The sequence below is a fragment of the Dendropsophus ebraccatus genome, chromosome 3 (assembly GCF_027789765.1).
Source record: "Dendropsophus ebraccatus isolate aDenEbr1 chromosome 3, aDenEbr1.pat, whole genome shotgun sequence".
NCBI lineage: Eukaryota > Metazoa > Chordata > Amphibia > Anura > Hylidae > Dendropsophus > Dendropsophus ebraccatus.
In genome coordinates, this window is record NC_091456.1 from 5501625 (window position 1) to 5522460 (window position 20836).

The 20836-nt window shown below is 45.8% G+C and overlaps 1 protein-coding gene across 1 annotated transcript in view; it reads right to left on the reverse strand.

Moving 5' to 3' along the window:
* RFC5 (replication factor C subunit 5) overlaps positions 1-4224 on the reverse strand; it is a 40372-nt gene extending 36148 nt beyond the window's left edge. The window contains exons 1-2 of the mRNA XM_069960740.1: positions 4057-4224; positions 1404-1468 (exon numbers count right to left, since the gene is read on the reverse strand). Coding sequence (XP_069816841.1) covers positions 1404-1468; positions 4057-4106 — 115 coding nt within the window. The 5' untranslated portion in view covers positions 4107-4224. The remainder of the gene's footprint in view (positions 1-1403; positions 1469-4056) is intronic.
* Positions 4225-20836: the final 16612 nt, after the last annotated feature.

Sequence of the window (20836 nt, forward strand, 5' to 3'; positions counted from 1 at the left end):
GCTTGAACCTGGTTAGTAATAACATCCTTCAGTTGCTCAATTAGCGAAGGAGTCTCCTGTTAGACTACTTTAGTGGTACAGGCATCACACAGCAATTTTGCATAATTCTCAAGAAGATATACACCACAGATGGCACAGGTTTTCTGAGATATGGGACTTTTCTTGGCTTCCTTGTCTCCCTAGGGAGAGAGGGAAATCAATTAGGTGCCTGCATTACAAAGTAAGTGAACCCCCTAAGGGACCGTTACTCACCGGGCTGGGGGAAGAGCTGAGCTCTGCAGAGTTTGGGCGGGATGCAGACCGACCATCCATGATGCACAGAAGAGGTAAGAGCAAGAGCCTTATGTTACCTTTATAGCAGACCTCAGACCAGCCGTTTGAATTTGGCGCCAAAGCGCCGCGCCGGCGTCCTGCCCTCCACGCTCACCCCATACGGCAGCATCTCCCGAGCGGCGGCGCCATCTTGGGGGCGGAGCTTCCGGTCCCAGGATGCATAGCGGTGCGCCGTGATGACGTCAGACGCAGCGCACGCCGCCAGCACCCGGGACCCGGAAGTGACCAGGGGAACGGCCACAGCACACCCGCGGCCTGGCAGAGACCACCACGCTGGGAGGAATACAGGAGGCACATCGCGCGACCCAGTACGGCCACAGGGAGAGGGAACATGGAAGAGCCGACTCCCAGTCGCCTGGCTAATTTTACCTGACCGGACGCCAGGCCCCCCGATTAGGAGAGGTAATAACCCTCTGCGCACTGTTCCGAATGGGAACAGGAAAACACTGAGGGGCTGAGGGGAGGGGCTGCTTTTTAACCTGTCTGTGTTTGCTGTTCCCATTAGGACCAGGGGTCCAATCTCCAGATGTGGTGTCATGATTGGACGAAGTGAAAACAGACCATGACACCGGCTTCCCCGTGACAGCGCCGTTCTATGCCTGGGTCAGATAAAAGAGGATGTACCTGATGGTACAGCCTCTTTAAACTCACATAAAATTTGCTGCTAGTATAATACACTGAGGAAAATCCACACTATTCACACTGGATTTTGTTACTGTTTCTGTACTTTTTTGGTAACAATTTTGCAACAAAAAACATACATACATTTAAGTCTGCTTCTTAATTCATTATATACAGTGAGCTCTGTAACAGCTAGAGCTCTTTATTACTGACACAGCCGTATACTGCTCTAGCCATGTCAGTGCAGCTGCGCAGAGCTCTGGCTTTTTTGGAGCTCACTGTATATAATGAATTAAAGGTGAACAGTTCAGTCCATAATATACAGTCACCGTATAGACCAGATATCATTGACAAAACATGTGAATCTTGCCTAACTTTGGTGGGTGAAGAAAAAAAAAGGAATTTCACAAATACAAAAAAATAAATAAAACACAGCAAGGTCAGCTTACTCGTGCTTAGGATATCCTGATGGGAGATCAAGTCATCAAGTGTTTGGGGTCGATACTTTTCTACCCTGAGTAAGAAGATAAATTTTATCATGATGTTAGGTAGAATGCCCCTTAAAACATATTCAAACAAATTCAGTAGTCTTTACTTTCATTTATAAATATAAAAAAAAATAAAAAATAAAAAAAAATACCACTTTATGTCATAGATATTTTTGAAGTTCTGTTTACACACATACAGTGGGGAAAATAATCATTTGATACGTTGCAGATTTCGCAAGTTTTCCCACCTACACAAAATGGAGGGAAGGGGGTAACATTTCTGGTCGGTAACTTCACGTAAAGGATTTGCAGAGAGATCCGCTGCGGATCCCTGCCCTGTCCATCCTACTGTGAGTATGTCAGAAGCCCACCCCGTTAAACCCCCACCCCCGCAGTGTATACATCACCTTCTTCGCAGTCTGGCTTGCTTCGGGGCTTCCGGCGTCTTCACGTCCCGCTCAGCCAATCAGCGTGCTGCGGCGGGGCAGCGCACTGATTGGCCTGGCAGGATGTGCCGGGAACCCCCCGAAGCAAGCCGGAGCGTGGAGAAAGTGATGTATACGCTCCGTCAGCAGGGGGGTTAACGGGGTGGGCTGCTGATATACTCAAAGCGGGATGGAAATCCCGCTGCGAGTTTGTCTGCCCATAGAGTATACAGGGCAGGGATCAACAGCGAGAAATCCGCTGCCGATCCGTTACATGTGAACGCACCCTATGGAGGAAACCAACAGCCTGGGCAAATAAGGAGCATCTCCATAAAAAGCATTTCATGGTCCTAGAGTGGCATCGCCATTCTCCACACCTGAACCCAATAAAAAAAATCTTTGGTGGGAGCTGAAACTCAATGTTTTCCCCAGCGACAGCCCCAAACCTGAATGATCTGGAGAAGATGTGTATGGACGAGGGGGACACAATCCCTGTTGCAGGGTCTGCAAACCTGGTGAAGACCTCCAGGAAACGTCCGACCTCTGTGACTGCAAACAAAGTTTTCTCCTCCAAATAGAAACTTCTCTTCTTCTATTGCATCACATCTTTATTTCATAGAATAAAATGGTGAATAATTATTTATAAATCCGACAATGTGATTATCTGGAAGGTTCTATAGATTCTGTCTCTCAAAGGTGAAGTTACCAGACAGATATATTACCCCCCTCTCCATTCTGTGTAGGTGGTAAAATTTGCAAAAGCGGCAGCGTATCAGACCCTATTTCCCCCAGTGTATAAATAGGTGTAGCCATCACTAAAAAAACAACAAATTATGATTGGTTGGGGTCTCATCGCTGAAACAGTGACCAATCAGGAGAAAGAGCGCAAAGCAGCCTGTGGTAACGCACTTCAGTCCCTCACTGTCAATCATCTCCACTCAGCTGCCTGACCGTGCACATTTAAAGGGGAACTATCAGCAGCTTAGAGGAATCTAACCTGCTGATATGTCCCTATTAGGGTGGGTTTACACTACGGAATCTGTGCAGATAAATTGTGGCGTATTCGTTGCTCGTACCTGCTTGCGGCGGCGTGCATCTCCTCCCATGCCATAGACACCATTTAATGGCAAGGCCGCTGAAAGAATTGACATATCAATTCTTTTGGCGGACGGCGGAATCAGCCATAGAATGGAGTCTATGGCACGAGTATAGATGCGTAGTAAGAGCAACAGAATGCCCCGGGGCTTATCTGCGTGGATTCCGTAGTGTGATCCTACCCATACATAGAAGACACTGAGGAGGAAGGTATGTCTCAGACACAGTTAGTCATGTGCTCCACGGTCTGGTGAGACTGTTAGGCTCTGTTCACACGGAGTAAAAATGGCGGAATTTTGCAGTGGAATTCTCCGCCCGGAATCCCACCAGCCTCCGTTTCATAATGACAGTCTATGGGAGGCTTGCGGGCCTCCTCTCTCCGTGCTGAAGAATGAACATGTTCATTCATCAGCGCGGAGAGAGGAGGCCCACAAGCCTCCTGTAGACTGTCATTATAATACAGAGGTTGGCGGAATTCCGTCAGTTTTAGTCCGTGTGAACAGAGCCTTAGGGGCACTGCCCATGGAGCAAACTACTAAGAGCAATGGAACGTTGATGAGGAGGAGACATACTATAAGAGACATACCATCATCCTCTGCGTCTCCTGTTGATGGATGAGAATAAAGAAAATAGTAGATACTCACCTATGCCGACTGCCCAAGGCTGCCACCCCCAGTCCCTGCTTCCAGTGACCTATCATCCAGTAAGAAGTTCCCGCTCAGCCAATCACAGGCCACAGCAGTGTCCAGCCGCCTCGCTCACTGATTGGCTGAGCAGGTAGTCCTTGAGGGCTCATGGAAAGAACAGGCAGGACCAGGAATGGCAGCTGGGGGGATGCGGATAGGTATCAGTTATTTTCTTTTTTTATACCACCACAGGTATTTAAACATTTTTTTGCCTCTGTACAACCCATTCACATAGCTGCGACTGTAAACCCTGCAGATGTTTCTGTAACAGAGACGGATGTGTGCAGATCTATGGCTGGGATCGGTCACATCGCTCTCTGCCGATCACAAGCTGCATTAGCACGGCAGATATACACTAGTATGACAGTATAATAGAATCTCACAGCAGAGAAGCGGCGCACTCCATACCATGGCAGGTTTCTGCTCTGTCCAGGCTGCGCTTTGCCGTCTGACACCATGTTCTTGCTGTGAGGAGACTCCGCGCGCTTCAGCGTGAGGTGATCCACCAGCCGGGCTCTCCAGGACGCTGTGGCGCGCTGGATGGGGGCGGGGCCAGGATTTGGCGGCTATTAGATTTCTTCTCGCGAGATTTCCCGGTGTGTGAGAGTTGTAGCTGCGCGGCGTTGTCTCCTCAGTCAGCAGTGCGGTGCTCGGCGGGCGGGATGTGTGAGGAGAGGGCGACTAACGTGACAATGCCCCGTCCGTCCTATAGAGGAGTGTGAATGGTTTGTGCGTTTCTTCAGCAGCCGGGTGTGCGGCTTTGGCCCCCATTTTACAGGACTGTACACGCTCATCAGGTCCTGTTCACATCTGCATTGTAATGGAGGGAGGAGCCTGTGTCTGCCTTACTGGAATTGTGCAGCTGCTTCTATCAGGCTTCACACAGTGTTCTGGAGTGTATGGCGCTTCCATTGTCTACACTGGGGCTTAAAGGGGTATTCCAGCAGAATTTTATTTTTCTTTCAAATCAACTGGTTTCAGAAGGTTACACAGATTCTAAATTCTCTAAAAAAAAATGTCCCACTACTTATCAGCCGCTGTAAGTCCTGCAGGAAGTGGTGTATTATTTCCAGTCTGACACAGTGCTCTCTGCTGCCACCTCTGTCCATGTCAGGGACTGTCCAAAGAAGCAGCAAATCCCCATAGAAAACCTCTCCTGCTCCGGACAGTTCCTGACATGGACAGAGGTGGCAGCAAAGGGCACTATGTCACACTGAAGAGATTACATTGCTTCCGGTGGCTGCCAAAGGTATACTGCTTATTGCTGACCATAGACAATACACCGCACTACAGAAGTAGTCCAGAAAAGGAGAGGTTTTCTATGGGGGTTTGCTGTTGCTCTAGACAGTTCCTGACATGGACAGAGGTGGCAGCAGAGAGCGCTGTGTCAGGCTGGAAAGAATACGCTACTTCCTGCAGGACATATAGCAGTTGACAAGTACTGGAAGACTGTAAATTTTTAAATAGAAGTAATATTTAAATCTATATACCTTTCTGACACCAGTTGATTTGAACAGTACAAATAAAAATCCTTGGAGTATCCCTTTATTTTAATTCAATGACACTTTGGGGCTTGATTTGCTTTCTTAAGGCCCTATTACACAAAACGATTATTGACCGTTATGGACAATACTTGTGTAAGAGAAGACAGAGATCAGCCGACATGCTTGATGTTGGCTGATAATTCAGCTTTCATCATGTTGAAAGACAACGATCAGTATAGCAGTGATCTGCTGCCGTTGCTCCATGTAATATCTTCTATGGGCTGCCCTGACGATCTAGCGATCACCTGGCAGCTCCCCGTGCCCTCCCCGGTTCTTACTTCCTCGCTGCCGACGGGTGTAATAGTGCTGGCAGGGAACGAGGCGCAAGCAGCGGAGTTATCACACTGGCTCAGCAGCTTCTGTGTAATGTCCTACATGATCCTAGGGCGACTTCTGAGGGATTAAAGGGGAACTCCACATAAGGAAAATTTGTTTTCTATTAAAAGTATATATATATATATATGTATCTATACAATGTATTACCATATCTGTGCGGTTCTGCCACACTGGTAGCTGATAGAAATCCAGGAAGTGAAGAAAATGGCCTCTGTGCCAATCCACATTGTCTCCTGTTTCTTCTGTTATCCCCCCTTTGGAGACAAATATTCCCTGCTTTTGTCTCACATTGTGTGTGTTTGCTGAGCGCAGGCTGATGATGCAGACAGGGGGCAGGATGTGATGTCACAGGAGGCGGAGCTGGATCCCCCAATCAGGTGCTGGAACTTTATTGATTGTGCACAAGTGTGCAGTGAAATTAGGGCTGTGTTCACACATGTTGGAGTTTCATTGCAGTACTGCAGTGTATTCACAAAAATGATGCAGTAACACAAGTAAATGATGCTAAACGGCAGAGAGGATCAGAGATGGCACTGCCAATCCCAACTGGAGAAAAAACAAGGCATAAACAGTATATCCCATGTAAGATAATATGGGATAAAGTCCTTATTGTTGGTCTCAACATCAAAGATAAAATATGTTTGATTGAAATGTGTGTGGAAATGAAAAGAAAAAAAAGTTCAAAAAGTTCTTTACTTTATTCCAATATCAGCGTTACAGGTAGAGAATACAGCGTGCTGTGTGGTGTTACAGGTAGAGAATACAGCGTGCTGTGTGGTGTTACAGGTACAGAATACAGCGTGCTGTGTGGTGTTACAGGTAGAGAATACAGTGCTGTGTGGTGTTACAGGTAGAGAATACAGCGCTGTGTGGTGTTACAGGTAGAGAATACAGCGTGCCATGTGGTGTTACAGGTAGAGAATACAGTGCTGTGTGGTGTTACAGGTAGAGAATACAGTGCTGTGTGGTGTTACAGGTAGAGAATACAGTGTGCTGTGTGGTGTTACAGGTAGAGAATACAGTGCTGTGTGGTGTTACAGGTAGAGAATACAGTGCTGTGTGGTGTTACAGGTAGAGAATACAGTGTGCTGTGTGGTGTTACAGGTAGAGAATACAGTGCTGTGTGGTGTTACAGGTAGAGAATACAGTGTGCTGTGTGGTGTTACAGGTAGAGAATACAGTGCTGTGTGGTGTTACAGGTAGAGAATACAGTGTGCTGTGCGGTGTTACAGGTAGAGAATACAGCGTGCTGTGGGGTGTTACAGGTAGAGAATACAACGTGCTGTGCGGTGTTACAGGTAGAGAATACAGCGTGCTCTGTGGTGTTACAGGTAGAGAATACAGTGTGCTGTGTGGTGTTACAGGTAGAGAATACAGAGTACTGTGTGGTGTTACAGGTAGAGAATACAGTGTGCTGTGCGGTGTTACAGGTAGAGAATACAGCGTGCTGTGTGGTGTTACAGGTAGAGAATACAGCGTGCTCTGTGGTGTTACAGGTAGAGAATACAGCGTGCTGTGTGATGTTACAGGTAGAGAATACAGTGCTGTGCGGTGTTACAGGTAGAGAATACAGTGTGCTGTGTGGTGTTACAGGTAGAGAATACAGTGTGCTGTGTGGTGTTACAGGTAGAGAATACAGAGTACTGTGTGGTGTTACAGGTAGAGAATACAGTGTGCTGTGCGGTGTTACAGGTAGAGAATACAGCGTGCTGTGTGGTGTTACAGGTAGAGAATACAGCGTGCTGTGTGATGTTACAGGTAGAGAATACAGTGCTGTGCGGTGTTACAGGTAGAGAATACAGTGTGCTGTGTGGTGTTACAGGTAGAGAATACAGCGTGCTCTGTGGTGTTACAGGTAGAGAATACAGCGTGCTGTGTGATGTTACAGGTAGAGAATACAGTGCTGTGCGGTGTTACAGGTAGAGAATACAGTGTGCTGTGTGGTGTTACAGGTAGAGAATACAGTGTGCTGTGTGGTGTTACAGGTAGAGAATACAGAGTACTGTGTGGTGTTACAGGTAGAGAATACAGTGTGCTGTGCGGTGTTACAGGTAGAGAATACAGCGTGCTGTGTGGTGTTACAGGTAGAGAATACAGCGTGCTGTGTGGTGTTACAGGTAGAGAATACAGCGTGCTGTGTGGTGTTACAGGTAGAGAATACAGCGTGCTGTGAGGTGTTACAGGTAGAGAATACAGCGTGCTGTGTGGTGTTACAGGTAGAGAATACAGCGTGCTGTATGGTGTTACAGGTAGAGAATACAGCGTGCTGTGTGGTGTTACAGGTAGAGAATACAGCGTGCTGTGTGGTGTTACAGGTAGAGAATACAGCGTGCTGTGTGGTGTTACAGGTAGAGAATACAGTGTTGTGTGGTGTTACAGGTAGAGAATACAGCGTGCTGTGTGGTGTTACAGGTAGAGAATACAGCGTGCTGTGAGGTGTTACAGGTAGAGAATACAGCGTGCTGTGTGGTGTTACAGGTAGAGAATACAGCGTGCTGTGTGGTGTTACAGGTAGAGAATACAGCGTGCTGTGAGGTGTTACAGGTAGAGAATACAGCGTGCTGTGTGGTACAGGTAGAGAATACAGCGTGCTGTGTGGTGTTACAGGTAGCGTTTGTGGGACCACAATAAAAGGATGAAGTACTGCAAATAATTCAGTAACGCAATGAAACTGCAAAGTGTGAACACAGCCTAGATGTTCTGCAACAGCTGTGGGTGGGGAATGGGTAGGGTAAGAGACTGTGATGAACAGCTGAGAACTGCTCAACCGGGAAGTACAGAAACACAATACAGAACAAAAACCCCCAAAACAAATGGATTTTTGGTAGTTTCAAAACTGAGATAGATAGGTAAGTAATGTTTTATGCTTCTGCAGGAGTTTCATTTTTTTAACCTCTACCTGGAGTTCCCCTTTAAGGCAAACATAAAAAGCAGGCAGGGGCTTAAACTGATAGAACATAAACTATATTAATGAGAAACATTTCTAAAAATCCATATGAAAACTCAATTATATATTTTTAAAAGCGGGAGTCAGTACAATCTTTACGACTCCAGCTAAAACTAGCTCTGACTCCGACTCCACAGCCCTGCCACCTTTAATTTTTGTATCCACATTGCCTTTTTTTTATCCCTAATTTTATTGTGGACAAATGGAGGCGGATCAGCAACATACCCATCCGACCTCCCCAATCAACAAAATATGTAAACACAGCAGATATATACAGAAAATTATCAGAAAAATATCTGCAGCATGAATCCCTGCACTTTGAATCAGGAGGCCCCCAGGGCCATGCCAAGACCACTCCCAATAAATGTTTTTTAGCAATTTTAAGAGAGAAGAGCTGGCGAAAGAAAGAAAAAACTAAAAGAAGGGGGGAGGCCAGAGAACAAGGTATCTCGTGACAACCCACTTGGGGGGCAATGATCCCCAGATCCAAAAGTAGCGGCTTCCCTAGTTCAGGGAGAGCCCGCTGTGCTCAACAAGGATGCATAGTCGGACATATCCTTGAAGAGCATCCAGTCATACCATCTTTTGGTGAATTTCGCATTTGAGTTGTGTAAGGAAGAGGACAAGTCCTCCATATATTGCAGGTCATTCACTTTCAAGATCCAGAGAGACACTGGTGGGGGCACCGTATCCACATTGTCTTACTCCAGTTTCTACCTATTTTGTCCCCATATAGTACAGTGAGAAATCATTGAGACAACCAGCCAAAATTGCATTAAAAAGTAGTCTCCTACTCCAGAAAATCCATCACAGGAAGTCTGGTCAAAGGGAGTGGTCCGGCAAAAACTTTTATTAAAGTATTATATTGGCCCCCAAAAGTTATACAAATCCCCATTATTCACTTATTATGGGAAATGCTTATAAAGTGCTTTTTTTCCCTGCACTTACTACTGCATCAAGGCTTCACTTCCTGGATAACATGGTGATGTCACTTCCTGGATAACATGGTGATATCACTTCCTGGATAACATAGTGATGTCACTTCCTGGATAACATGGTGATGTCACGATCCGACCCCCAAAGCTGTGCGGGCTGTGGCTGCTGAAGAGGATGATGGCAGAGGGGTGCTCAGTGTCCCTCCAGTACCCTGTGTCCGTCTGCCATCATCCTCTCAAGCAGCCACAGCCTGCATAGCTCTGGGAGTCGGGTCGTGACATCACCATGTTATCCAGGAAGTGACATCACCATGTTATTCTAGAAGTGACATCACCATGTTATCCAGGAAGTGACATCACCATGTTATTCTAGAAGCGAAGCCTTGATGCAGTAGTAAGTGCAGGGAAAAAGGACTTCATGTGCATTTCCCGTAATAAGTGTATATTGGGGATTTGTATACCTTTTTGGGGGCAATTCAATAATAAAAATTTTTTGCCAGACTTCTTCTTTAAGCATGGCCTTTTCAATGTATGTACCTGTTATAGTAAAAATTTTAAGGGACAGTGTCATCAGAAAATGACTATTATGTTAAACTTTAAACTAAATTTCCATTTTTCTATTTATATTACAGTGGTACCTTGGTTTAAGAGTAACTTAGATTGAGAGCGTTTTGCAAGAAGCAATCACAGTTTTAAAAAATTGTAACTTGGTTTAAGAGCATTGCTTTGGTTTAAGAGTGGGTGTGAGTGGGAGAGGGGCATGGCCTGCATAACGGGGTTTACAGCCCTGTACTCTGACCCAGGAAGTCTCCCTCGCCTTCCAAATCTTAGCAGATCCACTTCAGACTGGGGCTTGTATCAGGGGACAGGACTAGAGGTAATCTCCCCATAGCTGTAACCCCTCTCTCCCCAGAGTGTTGTAGTTATGTACCCACATCTGCCCTGCTTATTACTTCATGCTCCCTGCAGTCTCGGTCAGCCCTTGTGTTTCCAATCCTCTCTATTCCTGCTATAATGTACCTGCACTTACACTCAGCTATACACACTGTTGCTATAATGTGCCTGCACTTACACTCAACTATTCACACTGCTGCTACAATGTTCCTGCACTTACACTCAGCTATACACACTGTTGCTATAATGGGCCTGCACTTACACTCAGCTATACACACTGCTGCTATAATGTGTCTGCACTTACACTTAGCTATACACAATGCTGCTATAATGTGTCTGCATTCACACTGCTGTATAAAAAAGTCTCTGTCACTGTACTGCATTATGGGGATCTGCAGCTCTATCCTGTATCTACAAACTGTTGCTGTTTTTTTCAGATTTATGCATTTACTATACCTTGTACTCCATATGCTGATTGCTATACTGCACATTAAAGGGGTACTTGGGGCAAAATGTATTTTTTAATATGTAATTTCATAAGAAAAGTTATACAAATCATTAATATACACTTATTATGGGAAATGCACATATAGGGCAATTTCCCTCAATTTAGTATATCAGGCAGGCTCACTTGTATGCACCAGCAGGGGGCGCATGTAGAAGTATAGAATTAAAATAGCCGTAGATGAATCAGTGCCTTTCCCTCCCTTCCTGTGCTTGCAATGTCCCATCCCACTGCCTGTTTCCCTACTTGCTTTCCGGTCCTGATACACCCGGTCCCATGCAGCGGGGTGAGCGCTCCTTATTAGCTCACCCGGCTGCAGAGGCCGTCCAAGTGCCCGACTGCTCACCCCGCCACCGGTCCCATACAGAAGTGCTCACCCCATCCCTGTGCCGGCGGGCTGAGCGCTCCTGCACCTCCTCCCACCTGCCTGTGGTCTATTAGCCCCCAAGCGCTCACCCCGCCGCCCGGTTCCATGCAGCAGCGCTCACCCGGTCCCGGTGCCGACAGGGTGAGCGCTCCTGCACCTCCTCCCGCCAGCTACCTGTGTCATAACCCCCGAGCCCTTACCCCGGCCCCTGGTCCCATACAGAAGCGCTCCCCCCGTCCTGGTTCTGGCGGAGTGAGCGCTCCTGCACCTCCCGCCACCTGCCTGTGTGATAGCCCCCGAGCCCTTAGCGCTCCTGCAGTTTCTCCTGGCCGGGGGCTATCACACAGGCAGTTGGCGGGAGGAGGTGCAGGAGCGCTCACCCCGCCAGGACAGGGGGAGCGTTTCTGTATGGGGCGGGGTAAGGGCTTGGGGTTATGACACAGGTAGCTTGCGAGAGGAGGTGCAGGAGCGCTCACCCCGTCGGGATCGGGTGTGCGCTGCTGCATTGAACCGGGCGGCGGGGTGAGGGCTTGGGGCTAATAGACCACAGGCAGGTGGTGGGAGGAGGTGCAGGAGCGCTCAGCCCGCTGGGATGGGGTGGGCGCTTCTGTATGGGACCGGGTGGCGGGGTGAGCAGTCGGGCACCTGGACGGCCTCTGCAGCCGGGTGATCGGCAAATAAGGAGTGCTCACCCTGCTGCATGGGATCGGGTGTATCAGGACCGGAAAGCACGTAGGGAGACAGGCAGTGGGATGGGACATTGCAAGCACAGGAAGGGAGGGAAAGGCACTGATTTATCTACGTCTATTCTAATTCTATACTTCTACATGCGCCCTCTGCTGGTGCATACAAGTGAGCCTGCCTGATGTACTAAATTGAGGGAAATTACGCTATATGTGCATTTCCCATAATAAGTGTATATTAGTGATTTGTATAACTTTCCTTATGAAATTACATATTAAAAAATACATTTTGCCCGGAGTACCCCTTTAACTTATAATATGACCTGTTCAACTGTTTCTGAATATTTAATTAGTTTTACATGTTGTTCAGAATTTTTTTTAAAAGTAATTATTTTTGGGGTGTTGAACCAATTGCTTGCATTTCAATAATTTCTTATGGAAAAGCCAAAATGACAGAAATGGCTGCACATCACACCCATGGCTGACACGAAAGCTTATTCAGCTACATTTAAAACCAACATCAGAAGTTAGTATATAATTTGGCCAAACCATATTGCCTCATGTACCACGTGCAGGTCTTCTGATACACATGAGTCCCTAACCAAAAAACATCACTGTGTCGGTCAGCGACCGCAATCCCCGGGTCCGGAGGGGCCCTTTAGGGTCTGGTCCTGTGACAATGGGGTTGCAGGGCCATTGCAGTGGCCCCCCTTCTCTGCTTGCACACGTTTTGCGGGGACTGTGGTCACTGACTGGCACAGTGATGTTTTTTGGTTAGGGACTCATGTGTATCAGAAGACCTGCACGTGGTACATGAGGCAATATGGTTTGGCCAAATTATATACTAACTTCTGATGTTGGTTTTAAATGTAGCTGAACAAGCCTTAGTGTTAGCCATGGGTGCGATGTGCAGCAATTTATGTCTTTTTGGCTTGTGCAGATTTCTTATGGAAAAGTTTGCCTTGATTTAAGAGTGATTTGGATTACAAGCATAGTCCTGAAATGCACCACTGTACAAAATAATCCTGATATTGTGAAGTTTTCATTCTCACCACTGGGGCTAGAACTAAGCTGAGACTTCCTGTTGAGTCCGTGTAGGCTGCTGTAAAGTGATCTGTACAGCATTGCAGCATCATGTTACACCAGTAGGTAGAGGAGACAATAGCAGCTACCTGTGGAATGACCTTTTCAGAGGTCACAGAGCACGCTCAGTAATGTCTCACATTCATCTCAAGGGGACAGAGTCTGTATATTGTCGTCTATGGCCATGAGTCTTGCTGTAAAGGATGACACTAAATGCTGTTAAGAACAGCACAGGCAAAATGGCTTCCCCCATAACAATGTAGTGAAGTAAAAAAAATACAGTCAGGAAAAAGAAACTTAAAAAAGTTTAGTATCTGACTAATCAGTAAAAGAAAATTTAGGAGGTAGAACACATGCCCTATACATCGGAGTCTACAGGGCCTCATTGGTTACTATTTTTCTACTATACTCCCTATCCACCTTTCTTTGACTCCCCATTCTCTAAAATGATGTTTTGTTATCTTAAAGTGACACAGGCGATTTTAAGAAACTTTGTAATTGGGTTTATTAGCCCAAAAAAATTATTTTTATCATGAAAAAGCAGTTTGAAGCTCTCTCCCCCATCTAAAATCATATGACCATCTCATATATACACTCACCGGCCACTTTATTAGGTACACCATGCTAGTAACGGGTTGGACGCCCTTTTGCCTTCAGAACTCCCTCATTTCTTCGTGGCATAGATTCAACAAGGTGCTGGAAGCATTCCTCAGAGATTTTGGTCCATATTGACATGATAGCATCACACAGTTGCCGCAGATTTGTCGGCTGCACATCCATGATGCCAATCTCCCGTTCCACCACATCCCAAAGATGCTCTATTGGATTGAGATCTGGTGACTGTGGAGGCCATTTGAGTACAGTGAACTCATTGTCATGTTCAAGAAACCAGTCTGAGATGATTCTAGCTTTATGATATGGCGCATTATCCTGCTGAAAGTAGCCATCAGATGTTGGGTACATTGTGGTCATAAAGGGATGGACATGGTCAGCAACAATACTCAGGTAGGCTGTGGCGTTGCAACGATGCTCAATTGGTACCAAGGGGCCCAAAGAGTGCCAAGAAAATATTCCCCACACCATGACACCACCACCACCAGCCTGAACCGTTGATACAAGGCAGGATGGATCCATGCTTTCATGTTGTTGACGCCAAATTCTGACCCTACCATCCGAATGTCGCAGCAGAAATCGAGACTCATCAGACCAGGCAACGTTTTTCCAATCTTCTACTGTCAAATTTCGATGAGCTTGTGCAAATTGTAGGCTCAGTTTCCTGTTCTTAGCTGAAAGGAGTGGCACCCGGTGTGGTCTTCTGCTGCTGTAGCCCATCTGCCTCAAAGTTCGATGTACTGTGCGTTCGGAGATGCTCTTCTGCCTACCTTGGTTGTAACGGTTGGCTATTTGAGTCACTGTTGCCTTTCTATCAGCTCGAACCAGTCTGCCCATTCTCCTCTGACCTCTGGCATCAACAAGGCATTTCCGCCCACAGAACTGCCGCTCACTGGATGTTTTTTTCTTTTTTGGACCATTATCTGTAAACCCTAGAGATGGTTGTGCGTGAAAATCCCAGTAGATCAGCAGTTTCTGAAATACTCAGACCAGCCCTTCTGGCACCAACAACCATGCCACGTTCAAAGGCCCTCAAATCACCTTTCTTCCCCATACTGATGCTTGGTTTGAACTGCAGGAGATTGTCTTGACCATGTGTACATGCCTAAATGCACTGAGTTGCCGCCATGTGATTGGCTGATTAGAAATTAAGTGGTAACGTGCAGTTGGACAGGTGTACCTAATAAAGTGGCCGGTGAGTGTGTGTGTATATATATATATATATATATATATATATATATATATATATATATCTTACTGTGATGTGTTCTGGATGCCATTTTCTGCTCATTCACTGTGCTGTACAGACTGCTCTCTCAGTGTATCATTGTCTCCCGGCATGCTGGCATTTCGATTAGACAGATAGGGAGTGAGATTAGTGATATTACTGAGATAGGTATTGGGATTATTTAGATTAGTGGAGTGTTTAGCAAGGTTAGGCTAGCATATTTGCAACAAGCATTTTCCCGCCCAAAGACAGCATTGCAGTCACAGCAATACTTAGCTTTGGTATTGCAGGCTGCATATTGGATTTGCCAATTTATACATAGTGCCCAAAAGTGTATTTTGGTCTGCTCACATCTGTTATACAGTATTTAAACGTACATCTCATTTGTTGAGTGATTAAAGCTGTACTCCTATAAGTTGAAAAAGTCCTCTGTCACCAAAAATATGAAATACTTGACATCCACTACACATTAATTAAACGTACATCTCATTTGTGTTCGTGCATTTGTTTAGTGATTACAGCTGTATTCCTATAAGCTGAAAAACGTCCTTTGTCCATCACCAAAAATACGAAATACTTGACATTTGTTATATGGTAATTAAATGTACATCTCATTTGTGTATGTGCATTTGTTTAGTGATTACAGCTGTATTCCTATAAGCTGAAAAATGTACTCTGTTCAACACCAAAAATACACTATACTTGACATCTGTTTTACCCAGTAATTAATCGTCCATTTCATTTGTGTAGGGGGATTTATCGAGAGTTGGAAGATCTGTTGATTTTTTTTGTTGTAACTTCTATCTAAGATTTCAGATCTATCTTGTGAACATGGTGAGAACCAGAGGTGATAGGAAGGGGAAATAGAGGTAGCGCACAAGGCACTGCTTCCAGTGCTTCGGCCAACATACAAACTAGAACATTGTCAGTAGTAGGACCGTTAGGCCTGTCCTCTTTTGCTAGGTTTCCTGTGTGCCTTATTAATGAACATCAACAAACAAAGAAAAGCCATGTCACATATACAAGGGTGGCACTCCCAGAAGAAATTGAGTAAGCTGCATGTAAAGGTGAAAAAGTATAACAAATTTTATTAATACACGAAAGTCATAAAGTGCAAAACATACAAAATAAAAACAATTAAAACCACAACATACAAAGGTCCATGTTGAATAGACATGGAACCAGGACAAACTGACATGTAACCATATTATAAACCCCCTATGGTAAATAATACTGACTCAAAGCACAAAATGATATTGATGTGTCAAAATATGAGCGATAATGTCCCTGTAAATGACTAAGCTCAATGGACACAAAACAACCCCGGTTGATAAAAGGACAGAGAATATAGAAAAATTTGTAAGAGTCTAGTAATAGGATCAGATATCACCAGAGGGGGAGTCCATGTCAGGGTCCGAGAAACCCCACGCGTTCCGTCTCCGTCACGAGACTTTCTCCTTATTAATGAACAGCGTCATAAATCTGTTCTTCAGTGGTTATCAGACCCTCCTCAGAGTTGCCGAGGGCATCATTAGTGGAGGATGAGGAAGTTACAGTGCAGGTCCAACCAAAGAAAGGGAGAGGGTGGTAGACAAGTCTGCTGATATTACTGCGCCAGCCGTGGTCAGTGGTGGCAGCGGGGAGACCGGTACTAGATTTTTGCCGTCTAAGAGGTCCCGAACCTGCAAAGCCTGGGCCTTTTTTGATCAAGCCTCTGATACTCTGATTGAGGTGATATTTGCCGGCAACGGGTCAGTAGAGGAAAAAAATGAAAAGTGTCTAAGTACCAAAAGCATAAACAGGCACATGCAGGGAAAGCATGAATTGCTGTGGAATAGTCGTATGGATAAAAAAGGCCACACAGGTCCTGGGCTTCCAATCACCGTGACATCTACTGCCTCCTCCTCCACTTCCAAGCCAAAACGGCCCCCTTCTGCCGATGTGGCGGTGCAGCACGACCAAGCACCAACTCCACTCAAAGATACTGTCGGACTCTTCCCCACCGCCACCAACACAGCCGACACCTCCTACCACCAGTGTGACCGACGATCTTCCTGGAAGTCCCTCAGGACGTAAGTATAAGATAGACTTTATACCCACGCCTTGAGGGACCTCCGGGAGGATCGGCGGTGGCAGTGTATACAGCCCACTATAGAGTTATGAATATGCATAGGGGACTGGACGGGAGGGGGCAGGCTGCGGCCTTGCTCTCCGGACCATTTTTGTCAGTCTGCATTGCAGAATAATTAAAAAAAAATAATAATCTGAACATCTGTTCGATTAATCAGACTTTGATATAGAGGAGTTGGTGGTCAAATTTTTCCTGAGTGGGTAAAAAGCCCATTTTGGTCAGTTTACATTGCTGAATAATTAAAAAAAAAAAAAATCTATCTCTTCATCTGTTAGATGTATCGTTGTTTCGTACAGAGGAGTTGGTGGTTAAAGGGGAACTCCAGCGGGGAGGAGGGCACTTTTTTGCTGGGACCGGGGAGGAGGTGGCTGAGGCAAAAGACGTCCACTCACCTCCCCGATTCCAGCGGCGGGTCCCGCATCGCGGCGCTCCGATGCCCAGCCGCTTCCTGGTATCTCAGGTTTGCTCAGCCAGTAAGTAACAGAGGCGGGATCTGAGTGGACTGGGAAACGGATCCCGCCTCCTTCACTGACTGGCTGAGCGGACCTGAGACGTCAAGTCTCGGGCCCGCGTCAGACACCAGGAAGCAGCCGATGACCGGAGCGTTAGATGCAGATGTATCGATGTTTCGTACAGAGGAGTTCCCAAGTATTTTTCTAGCATAGACTATAATGGGATTCGATATTCGTTCGAATATCGGGAGCTATTCCAATTGAATTTCGAATTATCGAATGCTCGTCTCTAGCAGAATTTTATCCCCCCCTTTCATTCTTAAAGCCAAATTTCAGACTTTAAGTAGTTCCATGTTTCCAGTTTACTCTTCTGGATGATAATTACAGTTTCTCCTACTACATATAGGTGTCAAAGTTAACCCGAACATCTCCCATTGACTTTAATGGGGTTCGAGTCTTCACTACTGTTCAAGGTTCGACTCGAATATTTTACTGTTTGATCATCACTATTGATTACTACCTAGAGTGCATGGTTGACCATCCTGTGACTACATCAGCTATTAGGACCAATAGCTAAAGCGCAGTGGATAATTGCTAAAGCGAATGTACCATCAGGTGCCTTAAAGCGACTCTGTACCCACAATCTGTCCCCCTCAAACCACTTGTACCTTCGGATAGCTGCTTTTAATCCAAGATCTGTCCTGGGGTCCGTTCGGCAGGTCATGCAGTTATTGTCCTTAAAAACAACTTTTAAACTTGCAGCCCTGTGTCAAACTGCCGTGGCCTAGAGTATCTGTACCCTAACCTTGCACCACCCTTCCGTCCCTCCTCCCCACCCTCTTCATCATTAGGAATGCCCTTACAGGATTTTTTCTATTCCTCTGCAGTGAACGCTGCACAGGTGCCTTAACAATCCAGCCCATGTGCAGTATTCACACAGCTGATGAATAGGAGAAAACCTGCATGGGGCATTCCTAATGATGAGAAGGGCCGGGAGGAGGGACAGAGAGGTTGTGCCAGCCTAATGCACTCTAGGCCATGCCAGTTTGACACAGGGCTGCAAGTTTAAAAGTTGTTTTTTTTAGGACAATAACTGCATTACCTGCTGAACAGACCCCAGGGCAGATCTTGGATTAAAAGCTGCTTTCTGAAGGTACAAGCGGTTTGGGGTGGGCAGATTGTGGGTGCAGAGTCGCTTTAAGCACTGGAGACGAAACCCCTCCCGTCTATGACGTGGCACTATTCATTCTAATGGAGGTGTGTCAGAGGAGAGGGCAGAACGTCACACTGGAGGCAAGTGGGCCCTCCTCCAGTGCTTCAGGCTAGTCCAGTAATCGGGAATAGACTGGTGCCATGCACGGGAACAGGGATATGGTTCAAAAATGGACCACGGCACTGGTATCCCTGCGCCGGTGCCAGTGTATTCATGTAGAGATCTTAAAGCGATGTACCTGCTGGTACATTCACTTTAGGGCTGGGTTCACACTACGTATATTTCAGTCAGTATTGTGGTCCTCATATTGCAACCAAAACCAGGAGTGGATTACAAACACAGAAAGGATCTGTTCACACAATGTTGAAATTGAGTGGATGGCCGCCATATAACAGTAAATAACGGCCATTATTTCAATATAACAGCCGTTGTTTTAAAATAACAGCAAATATTTGCCATTAAATGGCGGCCATCCATTCAATTTCAACATTGTGTGAACAGAGCCTTTCTGTGTTTTTAATCCACTCCTGGTTTTGGTTGCAATATGAGGACCACAATACTGACTGAAATATACGTAGTGTGAACCCAGTAAAGCAGTAGAGAATTTCTTATTCCCTTACGCTAATGTTGTTGTTACCAAATGGAGAAAAATGTTCAATAAAAAAAAATGCTTAAAAAGAACAACATTTAGGGGGAGATTTATAAAAGGGTGTAAATATACACCTGCTGTAAACTGCCCACAGCAACCAATCACAGCTCAGCTTTCAGCTCTGGTAAAATATAAGAGGAGTTGTGATTGGTTGCTGTCTGCAGTTTTTTTTATATTTACACCCTTTCATAAATCTCCCCCTTAGTGTCTTTATTCATGTTTATGAGCACTTTATCCCAATTTATAAGATTAAAGGGAATCTGTCACCAGAATTATGCTGGAGGGCAGTGTAAGCCTGGTGACAGGGCCCCACAGTAATACACTACTTTTTCTCTGCTGGTAAGATACATGTGACAAAATCACTGTTAAAGGGGTTTTCCACTTAAAACCAACTTGTTCCCTATCCACAAAGAAGCAATGTGGCAGGCCTGCCAGCCTCCAGTGTGATGAAACCCCCTCCCCTCTGTGTTGCATCTCCATTAGAATTAATCGAGCCACGTCATGGAGGGGAGATTGTGACGCTGGGGTCTGGAAGGCCTTCCCACAGTGCTTCATGGCGGGCTAGTGCTTGGGAATAGACCGCCCTGCACGGAAACTGGGTGGCTGTTCAAAAAAAGTACTGCGCCACCAGCATCCCCACCCTGGAGCCAGTCTATGTAAAACAACCATGCAATTACTGAATTGTTTATATTCAAAGAGCGACAGTTTTTTTTTCTTCTTCGTTTTTTAAACTGTGAACGTTTTTTTGTCATGAACTATAGTGACAATGTAATGACAATTATGTCATTGGGTATTTTTTGCATTTACCATGCGAGATAAATGCTCTTATATCTCAGCACTTCGGGGGCCGTTTTAACACATTGGTAAGCCATGTGCAAGGTTTCTTGAGTGCCTCCAGACCCATTCTATTCTAATCTATCTAGAGGCAATTTTGTTAGCAAAATTGCATTCTAGTACATGTAGTATTTGTAGGGTGTTAAAAAGGCATATTTGGAACCTGCAGGTAGAAATGTGTATGTCTTTTCAAAAGTCATATGTGCCTTACATATTTGGTCAATGATAATGACTAGTATTGTTGAAGTGCGGTGACCCAGTGGGTGCTAGTTGGTATTTGAAAGGGCAGGTGTTGCAGTACCGCTGCGGGACTTGTCAAGGGGATCGGAGTGGTATATACCCTCCCTGGACCCCGACAGACGTCTGTTGATAAACAGCAACTTAAACAGGTTGGAATATTTCTTAAAGGCACAGTACACGGTAAATCACAGTATTTCGAATTAGCAAGGTGCAGTATACTTCGGTCATCTTGAGAAATGACCGCTTTAGCAGGTATACTGAGTTTAAAGAGTTTGAATAAATTCTCTGGTTACTTAAAAGGGTTGGAACTTAAGATTTTACTTGAGACTAGTTGACAGTGGGCTACCTTAACCCCTTAAGGACCGGGCCTAAAATGGCCTTAAAGAAGCAGTTCACTTTTTATTTTTTTCGCCCCCCCCGGTTAGCCGCTGTCAAGTATACTTACAAAAGATGATCGGTGTCCCGTTCCCGTCGGTCAGTTCCGTTCCGCGGTGCCGTTCACATCGGGCGCGCGCTCACTTCCGCCGGCGCTGTG